This window comes from Melanaphis sacchari, unplaced genomic scaffold (assembly GCF_002803265.2).
Source record: "Melanaphis sacchari strain LSU unplaced genomic scaffold, SCAv2.0 Contig92_pilon_pilon, whole genome shotgun sequence".
Classification (NCBI taxonomy): Eukaryota; Metazoa; Arthropoda; class Insecta; order Hemiptera; family Aphididae; genus Melanaphis; species Melanaphis sacchari.
The window spans coordinates 683,054-698,337 of record NW_020271656.1 but is presented as its reverse complement, the minus strand read 5'-3'; the positions used below and the strand labels follow the sequence as shown (position 1 = coordinate 698,337).

The following is a 15,284-nucleotide window of genomic DNA, read 5'->3' as shown; positions in this document are numbered from 1 at the left end:
ACATGTTTGCACATACAATTATATTGTATAATATTTTTATATAAATTTCGATGTGTTACTAAAAATGGATAAATTTTAGAGGATATTTTATAAGAAATAGGTAAGCAGCTATAATCTGAAATCACATAAAATATAGTATTAATTAGTAATGTTACTATATTTGGTTATATTATTAGGTATTAGCTGAAATTTAAATACGTGTATATTATAACAATTAGTTTGTGATACATTTCTAAATTTTAATTTATTTTAAAAATAATTTTCATTACCTATTTTACATTGAATATCGGCATCGCCAACATAACCTGGAATACACTGGCACGACATAGTTCTATGAGGTAACGTATCGACTACAATACACTCTGCATTTGGTCCACATGGCTTTATTTCATAACATGGGTTTTTGCATTGTCCGTTGAAACAGGCCAATTTACTAGCACAGTCGGAGTCCATTGTGCACTGAGGTGGAATAGCAAGTGGAGCTAATAATAATAATAGTAATAAAAAAGATATTTGATGAATAAGTTGCATTACGAAATCAACAATGTATTATACAAAATTGAAAATATAAAGTCATTAAATATACATACTTAAAGTACAAGACGTATGAGGATTTCCTATGTAACCCGGTGGACATCTACACGCAGCCACATGGTTTACTACGTTACACAGCGCAGTTGGGGCACAATCACATGGGCTTTGACAATGTTGATTTCTGCAAGCCAATGTTGATGGACAGTCTGAATCGACTACGCATTCAGGTCTTCTACATTCTACAAACGGATCTCCTTCATACGCGGGAGGGCAATAACACCGAGCTCTGTGGTACCCATCGGTTCGACATAGTGCATTAAGACCACAATGAGTGTAAGTACATGGGTCAATACAATCTCCGTTAACACATGATTTTTCTGGTGGACAGTCGGTATCAGCGCGACAACCAACTGGAAAAATCATTTTAATTAGATTAAGATTTATAGCCAAGCATATTTTGCTAATCGAAGCTTACTTTCTACACATTGTATTTGAGCATTTCCAGTCATTCCATCTCTGCACACACACACTGATCTGTGTTTTTGAACGTAGCATAATGCATTTCTCGCACAAGTAGTTGGTGATTCTTGACATGGGTTTTTACAGACATAATTTATACAAGCTTTGTCGTTGGAACATTCATCATCAGTAGTACATTCTGGCTTAGGTTCTGCAAGAGAATTATATGAACATCAGTAATTAGTCATGTATTTGATAACATTGTAAGAAATATTTTTCCATTTGAAAAAATTTGGAAGTCTTGATATCAACTTATGATAAAAATTCCAAGAATATATATTATATTTTTCAGGCACATATAGTTAAGGATTATGTGTTTTGGGGGAAGTAATTTCAAAAAATACTAGAGATTGTATAGAACTATGATGAGTTCATTATTTAAGATATCTTTTAAGAGGTTATTTTTTTTGTATACCAAGAAGTTTGTATAATACATATGACATACAAACTTAAAATAATATTTATGCTAAAAATGTTTTGATAAATTTGTATTTTTATGAGTTTTTACGTGTTGATTTCAGTTATAATTATAATATTCATCAAAATAAACAAAGAATTAAATGTTAATACAAAATTATTTAAATTTAAAAAATATTAATTTTAAAATAGAATTTAGAAAGAGATCTTTCAATATTGTTGTAAGCAACTATGGTAAAATCTGTATAAAAAACTTAAATAATTTTGATTTGTATGATAAATATAAGATAAGAATAATTATTGTTTGTTAAATAAACCGACTTGTTACATATTTATTTAATTATTATTTTAAGTTAATTGATAATTTTTTTTTTCAATGATTATTGGTTATGTTAATGCATTATAACATTTTTTATGTTATAAGATGAGGACTGTAGTTTCTATAAGGTTTTGGAAACAAAATTATTTTTATTTTTTTGTATTAACATTTGAATTTTTTTTTTTTTTAAATGAAATAATAAAATGAAAATATAGTTTTTATACATTATGTTTGGTCATTATTTTTTTTACCTGGTGATCGTTGTATTATACATTGTTGTTTTGGTTCTCCATAGTATCCTGGAGGACATGAACATAAAGCATTGTGGTTTACTACTTGACAAATAGCGTTTAATCCACAAACATCTCGACACGGGTCTTGACATTTCTGTGTGAAACACGCTTTATCTCTTGGACAATCTTGGTTAATAATACACTCTGGATAAATACATGATGCGACTTTTCCAATTACTCTACATTGACCATTGCTACCGCATGGAGACGGATTACATGGGTCACTTGGCAAAGCTGTTAGATAATATATGTGTTAAAATATTTGTATGTAAATAAATTAAATTAATAATAAGAAAATCTGAAAAATAATATAAAATTTACCTGGTTGTTGTTTACATTCAACGAATGGATCTCCTACTGTGGGTGGTGGGCAAGAACAGACTGGACTGTGGTTAATAGTTTGACAAATTGCTTCGTACCCACATACTCCAATACACGGGTCGATACATTTATTGTTCACGCAAGCTCTATTGCGAGGACAGTCAGGACTGATCACACATTCAGGTCGGCATCCACTAGTAGACGGAGATCCTTCATATCCTTGTAAACATTCGCAAACAGCAGCACCATTCATTATGCGACAAAGAGTATTTGGTCCACAAGGTGATGGGACACATGGATCAGATGGAATTGGATCTATACAATTATTTAAAATTAAAATTAAATAATGATAAAAATAAATCATAGTAATAAATAAGTTGTATGAAAATTTAATAGGTTAAAATAAACATTGACACAAATGATCAAATATTAATTTTTTGGAATTTAAGAGATGATTACCTCTAACTGGTATTGGGTGACACATTTGGAAAGGATCACCAGTTAAACTTTCTGGACATGAACATATTGGTATATGATTTGAAACAAAACATATAGCAGATATGCCGCATGTGCCAGGACATGGATCTTGACATTTATTCCTAATACAAGCCTTGTTCATTGTGCAATCAGAGCTAACAAGACATTCTGGTCTACAAGATTCGTACGGATTTCCTTGATATTCTGGTAAACACTCGCAAATGGCATGCTGGTTCTCAACACGACATCTAGCATTAGGCCCACATGGTGAGGGATAACAAGGATCTGACGGTGATGTCGGTGTTGGTTGAACAGCTATAATTTAGATAATGTATTCTTATGAGTAAAAAATATTTACGTATATTATGTATGATGTGATATTCGTTCATACTTGGGTATAAAACAAATAACTACCATGCAAATACATAATAATCGTGCAATAAATGTATAAAACCATGCAAAACAATCTATAAGCATGCATTTTTTAAAAATCTTACAAACCATCAATCAAAATATTCAATTAAAACTAAACTAGAGACGACGCTGAATTTTATTAGCTGAGGTATGGAGATTTAAAAATATACTTATGACTAATAATTCATATCTATACTTAAAATCTAACTTATAATAGATTATCTTAACGTAAAATAAAGTATTATGAACGTAGTATTGGAGTTTGCTGTTGTAGATCAAATTAGTTATTAAAAACAAATTATTATTGACAGTGTGATAGAAACACAAATCATCCTTACGCGGTGTTTGTTGGATTTGACATAATATGAAAGGATTTCCAACATATCCTTGAAGACAAGTGCATTGAGGTATATGGTTATAAACATGGCATTCAGTATTTAAACCACATGAACCAATACATGGGTCCTTGCACTTCATGTTGATGCATGCTAAATTATATCTACAATCGCTATTCGAAATACATTCTGGACGGCAATGTGGAGGTGAACCTTGGTAGTTTGGTAAACATGTACAAGTGTAAGTGTTAGCAGTTACACGGCATTCAGAGTAAGGTCCACACGGACTTGGTACGCAAGGGTTAATTGGATCTTGTTGTGGTTTTGATACAACTGTAATTAAATAATAAATTATATATTTCATGTTAAAAGTATATTAAATGCTTAAAATTAATCAATTATTTATTTACCTGGATAATAGCATTTGGAGAACGGATCTCCTGTTAAATGTAGTGGACAACTACATATTGCATTATGATTTACAACTTGGCATTCTGCATTCATACCGCAAGTTCCCGGACACGGGTCTCTACACCGCTGATTTATACAAGCGGTGTTCATAGAACAATCCGAATTAACTGTACACTCAGGTCGGCAATTAGGAGGGTAACCAAAGAAAGTAGGTAAGCATGTACAAATCGGTTGATTGTTCACATCTCTACATTGACTATTTGGACCACACGGCGAAGGCGAACACGGATTTTGTATCACTGGTTCTTGTAATGTTATTTGATGACATGCGATAAAAGCATTTCCTGTCATTCCGGGTGGACAATGGCACATTGGTATGTGATTATAAACTTCACAAATGGCATTATTTCCACAAGTGCCTATGCATGGATTGACACATTTATTTTTCACACATGCTTTATCTTTAGCACAATCTTCATTCAAAACACATTCTGGTCGACAACCACGATATGGATCACCTTGATATCCAACTATGCACGTACAAATTCCATTATTACATGTAGCACTTGGTCCACATGGAGATGGATAACACGGATCTGTATATTGTGGCTTTGGAGCTAAACATACAAAAATATTTATAAGTTTGATGTTTGAGTTGATCAGAAGATTTTTTTAAACTTACGTGGGATTGGCTTTATATAACAGCTGACAAATGGATCTCCTGTATAACCAGTTGGGCATGTGCAAATTGGTACATGATTAATTACGCTGCACTGTGATCCTAAACCACAAGATCCTGGACAAGGATCTCTGCACTTTTCTCTCATGCAAGCCATATTACTTGGACATTCGGCATGGACAACGCATTCAGGTCTACAGTTTGGTGGACTTCCAACATACGTTGGTAAACACGAACAAGATGGAGAGTTTCCATATGCTTTACATTCAGAGTAAGGACCACAAGGTGAAGGCAAGCAAGGGTTAACAACAACAGGTGTGTCTTGAGGTATATCTGAAAAATTATTTGAAAATATTTATTAATTATATAAAATACATTTTTAATAATATGTTTAAAGGAATTTATTGTATAAATATCGCATTGAAAAACTCCCTATTTTATCATGTAAATAAAATGTATTAATTCAATTTCAATTTTTTTTTTTTTTTTTTTTTTTTATATTATGTATATTATCCATATTTTACTGTAATATTTTATAAAAGTATCATTTAGAAAATAGATTTATCTATTACTTTTTGTTGTAATATGTTAAAAACTATAGCTATCACCATGTAGTTGAAATTTTAATTTCATAAATAATTTTTCATTATTATTATTAGGTAGACTTACATTGTATTAAGGAGCAATATGTTGATGGATTACCCGTGTAACCAGGGCTACATTTACATATTGGATGATGGTTTATTGTTTGGCAATATGCATTTTGTCCACATGTTCCTGGACAAGGATCTACACATTTTTGATTGATACATGCTTTGTTTTGCATACATTCAGCGTTAGTGACACATTCGGGTCTACATCCAGGCGGAGTTCCTATATAGGATGGTAAGCACGAACAAATTGCTTGTCCATTATTCTCTCTACATAAACTATTCGGACCACAAGGAGATGGAATGCATGGATAACTTGGTACAATTTCAGCTTCTATAAAAAAAAAAAGTTGTTAAAATTTTTAGTTAATTTAAAAATTGTCGTTTGTTATAACTTATAATGCTTTACTACTTAAACTTACGTTGCGGTTGTATAATTTGACAGTATTTAAATGGATCGCCAACATAACCAGGTAAACATGTGCACATTGGTATGTGATTAATAGTTTGACATTTAGCATTACTGCCACAAGTTCCCGGGCATGGGTCTTTACATTTGTTTGCCATACATGCTTTGTTAGCATTACAGTCTGTATTAACCATACATTCAGGTCGACATCCTTCGTAAGGATTACCATAATATTCTGGTAGACAAATGCATGAACCAGCATTATTTTGTTCTTTACATAATGTATTGGGACCACATGGCGATGGTATACAAGGATTTATTATTTCTTGAATTGGTTCCGCTAAAAAATTTAATTGAATTCATATATTATTATACAGTTGACAGTATTTTTTAATTTAAAACTATAAATAATGTTTATATATTTACCTTGTTGTAATATGCATTGAGTGAACGGATCGCCGTTATAACCTGGTGGACAGCTACATCTTGGAGTATGACTAATTACTTTACATATAGCGTTTGAAGCACATGAACCAGGACACGGGTCTTTACATTTCATATTGATACAGGCAAGATTATAAGAACATTCATTATTACTGATACACTCTGGTCGACAATTTGGTGGTGAACCAATATAATCAGATGCACATGAACATGATGGAGAATTTCCAATAACTTGACATAGAGAATTCGGGCCACAAGGTGAAGGTACACATGGATTGCGTACTGGTTCTGGTGGTACTAATTAAACAGATAAACATAAATATAGAAAAAATCTTTATTAAACTTATATGTTCATCTTACATTGTTGTACATAGCATCTGGAAAATGCATTTCCAGTGAAACCTGGAGGACATGTACAATGTGGTCTATGGCTTATAGTGTGGCATTGCGCATTCTCTCCACAAGCTCCTGGACACGGGTCACGGCATTTCTGGTTTGAACATGCCCTATTTTGACTACAATCAGAATCAATTGAACATTCAGGATGACAAGTTGGTGGTGTTCCATAATATCCAGTGAGACAAGAACACATTGAATAACCATTAACTTCTCTACATTGACTGTTGGGACCACATGGTGACGGTTGACATGGGTTTGTTTCAATTGGAGCTTTATAAATAATTAAAAAATATTAGTATTTTATAATAAATTTATAATTGTTTTTTTAATACCTTGATATGTTAAACATTGTATAAATGCATTTCCATTCATTCCTTGAGGACATCTACACATTGGTATGTGATTATAAACATCACACAAAGCATTTTGACCACAAGTTCCTGGACAAGGATCTTTACATTTATTTTGTATGCATGCCTTATTTTGAGGGCATTCATTGTTAAGGACACATTCTGGTCTGCATATGCTATAGGGATCACCTTGATATTCGGCAATACATGTACAAATTCCATTATTGCATAATGCATTTGATCCGCATGGAGAAGGATTACAAGGATCTGATGCTTGTTGAATTGGTGCTAAATAATGAAATTAAATTTGATATTTAATATTATAATATGATATATTCATATATAAATTTAGGTATTTGTTTAATAAAAATATATAATACTAGATTTATTATTTCTTTGATACTCACGTTCTGGTTTGATGTAACAGCTCAAAAACGGATCTCCAGTATATCCTTCTGGACATGTGCACATAGGAATGTGGTTTAACACTTGACAATGTGCATTTAAACCACAAGAACCTGGACACGGATCTCTACATTTTTCTCTAATACATGCCATATTACTTGGACAATCAGCATTGATTGTGCATTCTGGTTTACAATTTGGTGGAGATCCTATGTACGATGGAAGACATGTACACGAAGGAGAACCTCCGTAATTTTGACATTGAGAATAAGCACCACAAGGTGATGGTATACATGGGTTTATTGGTGGCTGTGGTTGAGGTTCTGGTGAATCTAAATTAATAATAGTTTATTTTAGAAACTTTTATTATTATAATAATAAAATAATCATACTTTGTATTGGATAGCAAATAGAAAATGGATCTCCTGTGAACCCTGAATTGCATATGCACAATGGACTGTGATTTATAGCTTTGCAATAAGCACTTTGTCCACATACTCCTGGACAAGGATCTACACATTTCTTGTTTATACATGCTAAATTTGTTGAACATTCTGCACTAGTTGTACATTCAGGACGACACATAGGCGGATTTCCGATAAAGGATGGTAAACAAGAACATACAGCTTGGTTATTTAATTCTCTGCATTGACTATTTGGACCACATGGTGATGGAGTACATGGGTAATATATTGGTTCCATTTGAGTTACTAAAATTAAAAATAAAAGATTTTATTTAAACAGTTATAAAACAGAATTTTTTAAAATAATTATGCTTCTAAATTTTTTATTTGTATAAGAACGACTTATGGCTATAAGAAATCTTGATAACGATTAAATAAGTAATGAGAAATGTATCAAATAATCTAAAACTAATAAATGATATGTAAATATTTTTAATTTTTTGATATTTTAAGTAAAGTAAATGGGATTTTCTTATTGTTGACAAAGTATTTTATTAAAGTATATAAAATTTGTTGTCAAAAATCACTCTCGATGTTAAAAATTTAAGAAAATTTTTAGCTCTTAAAACTTAATAATATACATATATTATTGAAACTTAAACATTCATAGGTCTACTTAAATCTAAATTCATATAGTAATGGATTTCTTATCGCTTATTAGCAACAAATTAAATTTTTTTCATGTAAAATAATAGAATTATTGTATTTAAATAAATATAGACATAATACTAAACTTACTTTGTGGTCTCATGAAATTACAGGCTTGGTATGGGTTACCCGTGTAACCTGGATTACAAATGCATGATGCGACGTGGTAAACCACTTGACATTCTGCATTTAAACCACACGTTCCGGGACAAGGATTTTGACATTTATATTGTATGCAAGCTTTAGTTGGTGAACAATCAGTATTAACAATGCACTCTGGTCTACAACCTTCATATGGATTTCCGAAATACCCAGGCAAACAGCTACAAGAGCCAGCATTGTTTTGTTCTTTACATTGGGCATTTGCTCCACAAGGTGATGGAGTACAAGGGTGTGGATCATCTCTTATCACAACTGCTTCTGAAATACGCAATTTTCAATTAAATATATTAACTAATGAATTAATATATTTTAATATAAATACCTTGTTGAACCACACATTGAACCATTGGATTTCCTGTATAACCATGTATACAATAACACATTGGAGAGTGGCTGATAACACGACATAAGGCATTTTCTCCACACAATCCGGGGCATGGATCTTTGCATTTCATATTTATACAAGCCAAATTGTATGAACATTCACTGTTACTAACACATTCAGGTCGACAATTTGGTGGCGATCCAATATACTCAGGCAAGCATGAACATGACGGAGATGTTCCTTGAACTTGGCATTGCGAATATGGACCACATGGCGAAGGAACACATGGATTTCTAATAGGTTCATCTTCAATAACTGCTATAGTAAAAAAAATCAATATTTATAAACATTCAATGTCATTTTTATCTATGGAATTTGTAAAATGTATAATAACTTACGTATTTGACTACATTGTACAAATGGATTTCCTGTAAAACCAGGAGGACAACTGCATATTGGATTATGGTTTACTACATGACATTTAGCACTAATTCCACATGTTCCAGGGCACGGATCTCGACATTTTTGATTACTACAAGCTTTACTCAATATGCAATCAGAATTAACTATGCATTCTGGATGGCATGTTGGTGGAGAACCAATGTATCCAACTATACAAGAGCATACACTTTGTTGATTTATTTCTTGACATATGCTATTTGGACCACATGGCGAAGGATTACAATAGTCATGTACCTCAGGAACTATAAATAATTAAATAAATATTAATGATAAGTATAAATTTAGAATTACCATATTTTCTTAAAATAAATTATATGATTTATTACTTTGCTGTGGTCTGCAATCAATAAATGCATTTCCAGACATTCCTTCAGGGCATCTACACATTGGAATATGGTTATAAACATCACAAATTGCGTTTTGACCACAAGTTCCTGGACACGGATCCTTGCATTTATATTTAATGCAAGCTTTATTTCTAGGACATTCGTCATTTATTATACACTCAGGTCTACATCCGACATAAGGATCTCCTTGATATTCCGCTAAGCAAGTGCAGATGCCGTCATTACAATTCGCGTTTGAACCACATGGTGATGGATAGCACGGATCAACATTTGGTATATCTGGATCCAGTAAAGATGCAATTATTTAAAATAAAATTGTTCTTAAGTAAATATTTTATAAGATACTAACCGGCTTGTGGTGGTTTTAGCACACATGAATTGAATGGATCTCCAATATATCCACTTGGGCAGTAACAATTAGGTGTATGGTTGTTAACGGTACAAAGTGCTCCAACCCCACAAGAACCAGGGCATGGATCTTTACATTTTTCATTAATACAAGCTTTATTGCTTGGACATTCAGCACTAATAACACACTCAGGTCTACAATTTGGTGGAGTGCCTATATACTGAGATAAACAGGAACACGATGGATATCCTCCTTGGTCGTGACAGATTGAATATGGTCCACAAGGATTTGGAATACATGGGTTCGATGGTTCTGGTGGAATTTGTTGTATAACAGGTTCTGAATAATAATAATATATTTAATCAGTATTTTATGAGATTAAATCTTAATAATAAATATAGTGATGAAAGTTATTTATTTACTTGGTAGTTGATAGCATTGAGAAAATGGATTTCCAGTGTATCCTGAAGTACATGTGCAAATAGGACTATGGTTAATAGTTTGACAAATGGCATTTTGACCACATACTCCGGGGCACGGATCTTTACATTTCTGCCCTATACAAGCCTTATCACGATTACATTCAGTACTTATTACACATTCCGGCCGACAACTTGGAGGGCTTCCAATATATTCTGGAAGACATGAACATATTGCTTGCCCATTGAGTTCTCTGCATTGACTATTTGGTCCACAAGGTGATGGATGGCATGGATTAGTTGGTTCAATTGGAGTTTCTAAAATTAAAAAAAAATATTTTATTTTATAAAGGAAATAGTAAATTAATCATCAATATTGTACAAATATTATTACAATTGGAAAATTTCACTTTATTTATCAATATTTAATGAAACTTATTCTTATTTACTGAGAAAATAATTAATTAAGTGTAATTTAATTACGTTGAGGTGGAATAACTGAACAATATCTGAACGGATCTCCAGTATATCCATTGGAACATGTACACATGGGTACATGATTAATTGTTTGACATTCTGCGTTTTGACCGCATAATCCTGGGCAAGGGTTTTCACATTTATTTCTCCTACAAGCTTCATTTTGTGGGCAGTCTGAATTAACCACACATTCAGGCATGCATCCTCTATATGGATCACCAAAGTATTCTGGTAAACACGAACACGAGCCAGCACCGTTTTGCTCTTTGCACACTGCATTTGAACCACAAGGAGATGGTTGGCAAGGATTGATATATTCTTGAGGAACTGGATCAGCTTGTTGTATATTACATTGAATTATTGGATTTCCAATATAACCAGGTAAACAGTAGCATTGTGGGGCGTGACTTATAACTTTGCATTCTGTATTGTAGCCACATGATCCTGGACATGGATCTCGGCATTTCATATTTATACATGCTAAATGGTATGGACATTCGCTATTGATTATACATTCTGGCTTACAATTTGGAGGAGACCCAATAAATTGAGGTAAACAAGAGCATGATGGTTGACCTCCAATATCTTGACATTGAGCATTTAATCCACACGGTGATGGTACGCAAGGATTTTCATTAACTTCTTCAACAGGTGCTGCTTCTAAATATGTATAATTATTAATAATAATGAAAATAACAAAACTGCTTTTAGTTAATTATTATTCTTACGTATTGGATGGCAGTGAACAAACGCATTTCCTGTATATCCTGACGGACAATTACATATTGGACTATGGTTAATAACTTGGCATTTAGCTCCTATTCCACATGTTCCGGGACATGGATCTTTACATTTTTGATTACTACAAGCTTCGTTTTGATTACAATCAGAATTTGTAGTACATTCTGGTCTACACAGAGGAGGTGATCCAATGTAATTGGATATACATGAACATACAGCATGGTTATTGACTTCTCTACATTGACTATTCGGTCCACAAGGTGAAGGATTGCATGGATAAACTTGAGCTTGAACTACATAAATAAATACGTTATTAATTATTAAGTATTGATTTAACTTATAACTAATATATTACTTTCGACTGGCTTGCATTCTAAGAAAGCATTTCCAGACATTTTTTCAGGGCATCTGCACATCGGAATATGATTATAAACATCACAGAGTGCGTTTATACCGCATATTCCTGGACAGGGATCACGACATTTTCTATTTATACAAGCTTTGTTTTGTGGGCAGTCATTATTTATAACACACTCAGGTCTACATCCTATGTAAGGATCTCCTTGATATTCTAATAAACAAGTACATTGACCATTATTACACTCCGCGTTAGGTCCACAAGGTGACGGATTACACGGATCACTGTGTTCAACTGGAATATCTAAAATATTTTAACAATAATTGTATTACAATGTATAGTAGATTATATGCCAAATAAAATTAAGTCACTTACATTCCTGTGGTTTAGTATAACAACTAGTGAAAGGATCACCGATCATGCCATATGGACACACACACATTGGAGTATGATTCAGAACATTGCATTCAGCATTATAACCACATGATCCAGGACATGGATCTCTACAATGTTCATTTATACATGCTTTGTTAGATGGGCATTCTGAATTAATAACACATTCCGGTCTACAATTTGGTGGACTTCCTATGTATTGAGGAAGACAACTGCATGAAGGAACTCCTTGGTTATCATGACATTGTGAATACGGACCACAAGGTGATGGTATACATGGATTAATGTATTCAGTAGGCAAATATTGAGGTGGCGGTACTAAAATAATGTACAACGTAAGTATAAAGATATTACGATGAATAAATAGTAGAAATTACTTGGTATTGGGAAACAATGAGTGAACGGATCTCCAGTATATTTTGGCCGACAAGTACAAATTGGACTATGATTTATGACTTTACAATCAGCATTGTTTCCACAAATAGCCACACATGGGTCAGAACACTTTTGGTTTGTACATGCTTCATTACTGTTACATTCCGAACTCATTACACATTCTGGTCTACATCCAGGGGGACTTCCAATGAATGTTGGTAAACATGAACATATTGCTTGATTATTGATGGATTTACACTGACTATTCGGTCCACAAGGTGATGGATAACATGGGTTAATCGGTTCTATTGGAGCATCTATAATATAAGTAAATAAAAAAAACATGAATAAAATAATTTCAAATAACACTTGTCATTTTTAATTTGATGTCCTTAAAAACAGAAGACCTTTTAGGTGGATTTATATTTATTAATAGCATAGTTGATGTTTTTAATATTATTGAATTTAAATTTTATTTATTTACAAGAGTTATAAGATTTTAACAATTTAATACTTCTTACTTGTTACATAAAAAAAAAAATTAGAACCAATAATTAATTGAATATAAAACAATGTAATCCAATTGTATCTTCCACTTATCTTTCAATTAATTCAAGATAAAATATAATATTTATTTATTTATTTAATTTTTTCCATGTTTATGTTTTAATTTTTAATTTATATATAATATTATAGTTGTTTTGTATTTAATTGTTATTTGAGTATTTAAACCCATTCACGTGTACAATAATCAAACTCATTTAATTTAATATGTAACTTGCACAATAAAAAATAAATACCTTGTGGTGGTACAATAACTGAACAATATTTGAATGGATCACCGTTGTAACCATTCAAACAAGTACAGACTGGCAAATGATTTACGACATGGCATTCTGCATTTTGACCGCATGTACCTGGACACGGATCTCTACACTTATTCATCATACATGCTTTGTTGGAAACGCAATCAGAATTAACTGTACATTCTGGTCTACAACTCTCGTATGGATTTCCTATATATTCTGGTAAACAAGTGCACGATCCTGCGCCATTGTGTTCCTTGCATACTGCATTCACACCACATGGTGAAGGTACGCATGGATTAATGTATTCTTGAGGTATAGGATCTGCTATAAATTAAAAGATATTTAATATGTCAAATTATCATACCATAATAAAATAGTTTTAAACATCATTATATGATATTATTACCTTGTTGAACTGAACAGAATGTAAATGGATTTCCGGTATAACCTTGTTGGCAATGACAAGTTGGAGCATGACTTATAACTTGACATATAGCATTAACTGCACATGTTCCTGGACAAGGATCCTTACATTTCATATTTATACATGCTTTATTGTAGGAACATTCACTATTAGTGATACATTCTGGTTTGCAATTTGGAGGAGATCCGATAAATTCGGGCAAACAGGAACAAGACGGATTGTCTCCTTTTACTTGACACTGCGAATTAGGTCCACATGGTGATGGGACACACGGATTGCCCACTATTAATGGTACGTCAGCAGCTAAATTAAAAATTGTTACATTTTAATTGTTAATTAAAAGTTGGTGATTCGGAGTATATTTAAATGAATAAAATAGTTATGATAAAAAGTAGCTATTCATAATAAAGCTATTTGATATTAAAATGTTGTATATTTTATGCTTACGAATTTGGTAGCAATTCATAAATGCATTTCCAGTATATCCTGTTGGACAGCTACATATTGGATTGTGGCTTATAACTTGGCATTTAGCATTTATACCGCAAGTTCCTGGACATGGGTCTATACATTTTTGATTGGAACACGCTTGATTTTGTCTACAGTCTGAACTTGTTATACATTCAGGACGGCATAATGGTGGTACTCCAGTATAACCCATTACACAAGAGCAAACCGCTTGATTATTTACTTCCCTACATTGACTATATGGTCCACAAGGAGATGGCTTACATGGCTCAAATATTTCAGGTTCTAAAAAAAAAATATAGGTTTATTATTTAGTGTAAAAGTAAATTGATAGTAAATACATACCATTTTGCTGTGGACTGCAAAAAACAAAAGCATTGCCTTGCATTCCTTCTGGACAACGACACATAGGTATATGATTGTAAACATCACAAATAGCATTTTGCCCACAAGTTCCAGGACAAGGATCCATACATTTATTTTTAATACATGCTTTGTTTCTTGGACAATCATCATTTAGTACACATTCAGGTCTACATCCAGTGTACGGATCTCCCTGGTAGTCATGTAAGCATGTGCATACGCCATTATTACATTGAGCATTTGGACCACAAGGCGACGGATTACAAGGATCTGAGTAAACTGGAACTTGAATAACTAGAAAAAGTAATAAATTAAAATAGTATA

General features: G+C 32.6%; 1 protein-coding gene across 1 annotated transcript in view; it reads right to left on the bottom strand.

Moving 5' to 3' along the window:
- LOC112602941 overlaps positions 1–15,284 on the bottom strand; it is a 127,193-nt gene that overhangs the window by 11,492 nt on the left and 100,417 nt on the right. Inside the window, 31 exon segments of the mRNA XM_025351312.1 lie at positions 270–482; positions 591–944; positions 1,010–1,204; positions 2,041–2,316; positions 2,404–2,718; positions 2,863–3,195; positions 3,633–3,962; positions 4,040–4,657; positions 4,723–5,052; positions 5,389–5,703; positions 5,792–6,118; positions 6,205–6,519; positions 6,583–6,891; positions 6,954–7,259; positions 7,379–7,708; positions 7,769–8,086; positions 8,579–8,908; positions 8,973–9,293; positions 9,374–9,679; positions 9,764–10,063; positions 10,134–10,472; positions 10,556–10,870; positions 11,036–11,689; positions 11,758–12,063; positions 12,126–12,431; positions 12,504–12,839; positions 12,899–13,213; positions 13,697–14,029; positions 14,112–14,432; positions 14,577–14,882; positions 14,943–15,254. Of these exon segments, the coding sequence (XP_025207097.1) occupies positions 270–482; positions 591–944; positions 1,010–1,204; positions 2,041–2,316; positions 2,404–2,718; positions 2,863–3,195; positions 3,633–3,962; positions 4,040–4,657; positions 4,723–5,052; positions 5,389–5,703; positions 5,792–6,118; positions 6,205–6,519; positions 6,583–6,891; positions 6,954–7,259; positions 7,379–7,708; positions 7,769–8,086; positions 8,579–8,908; positions 8,973–9,293; positions 9,374–9,679; positions 9,764–10,063; positions 10,134–10,472; positions 10,556–10,870; positions 11,036–11,689; positions 11,758–12,063; positions 12,126–12,431; positions 12,504–12,839; positions 12,899–13,213; positions 13,697–14,029; positions 14,112–14,432; positions 14,577–14,882; positions 14,943–15,254 (10,284 nt within the window).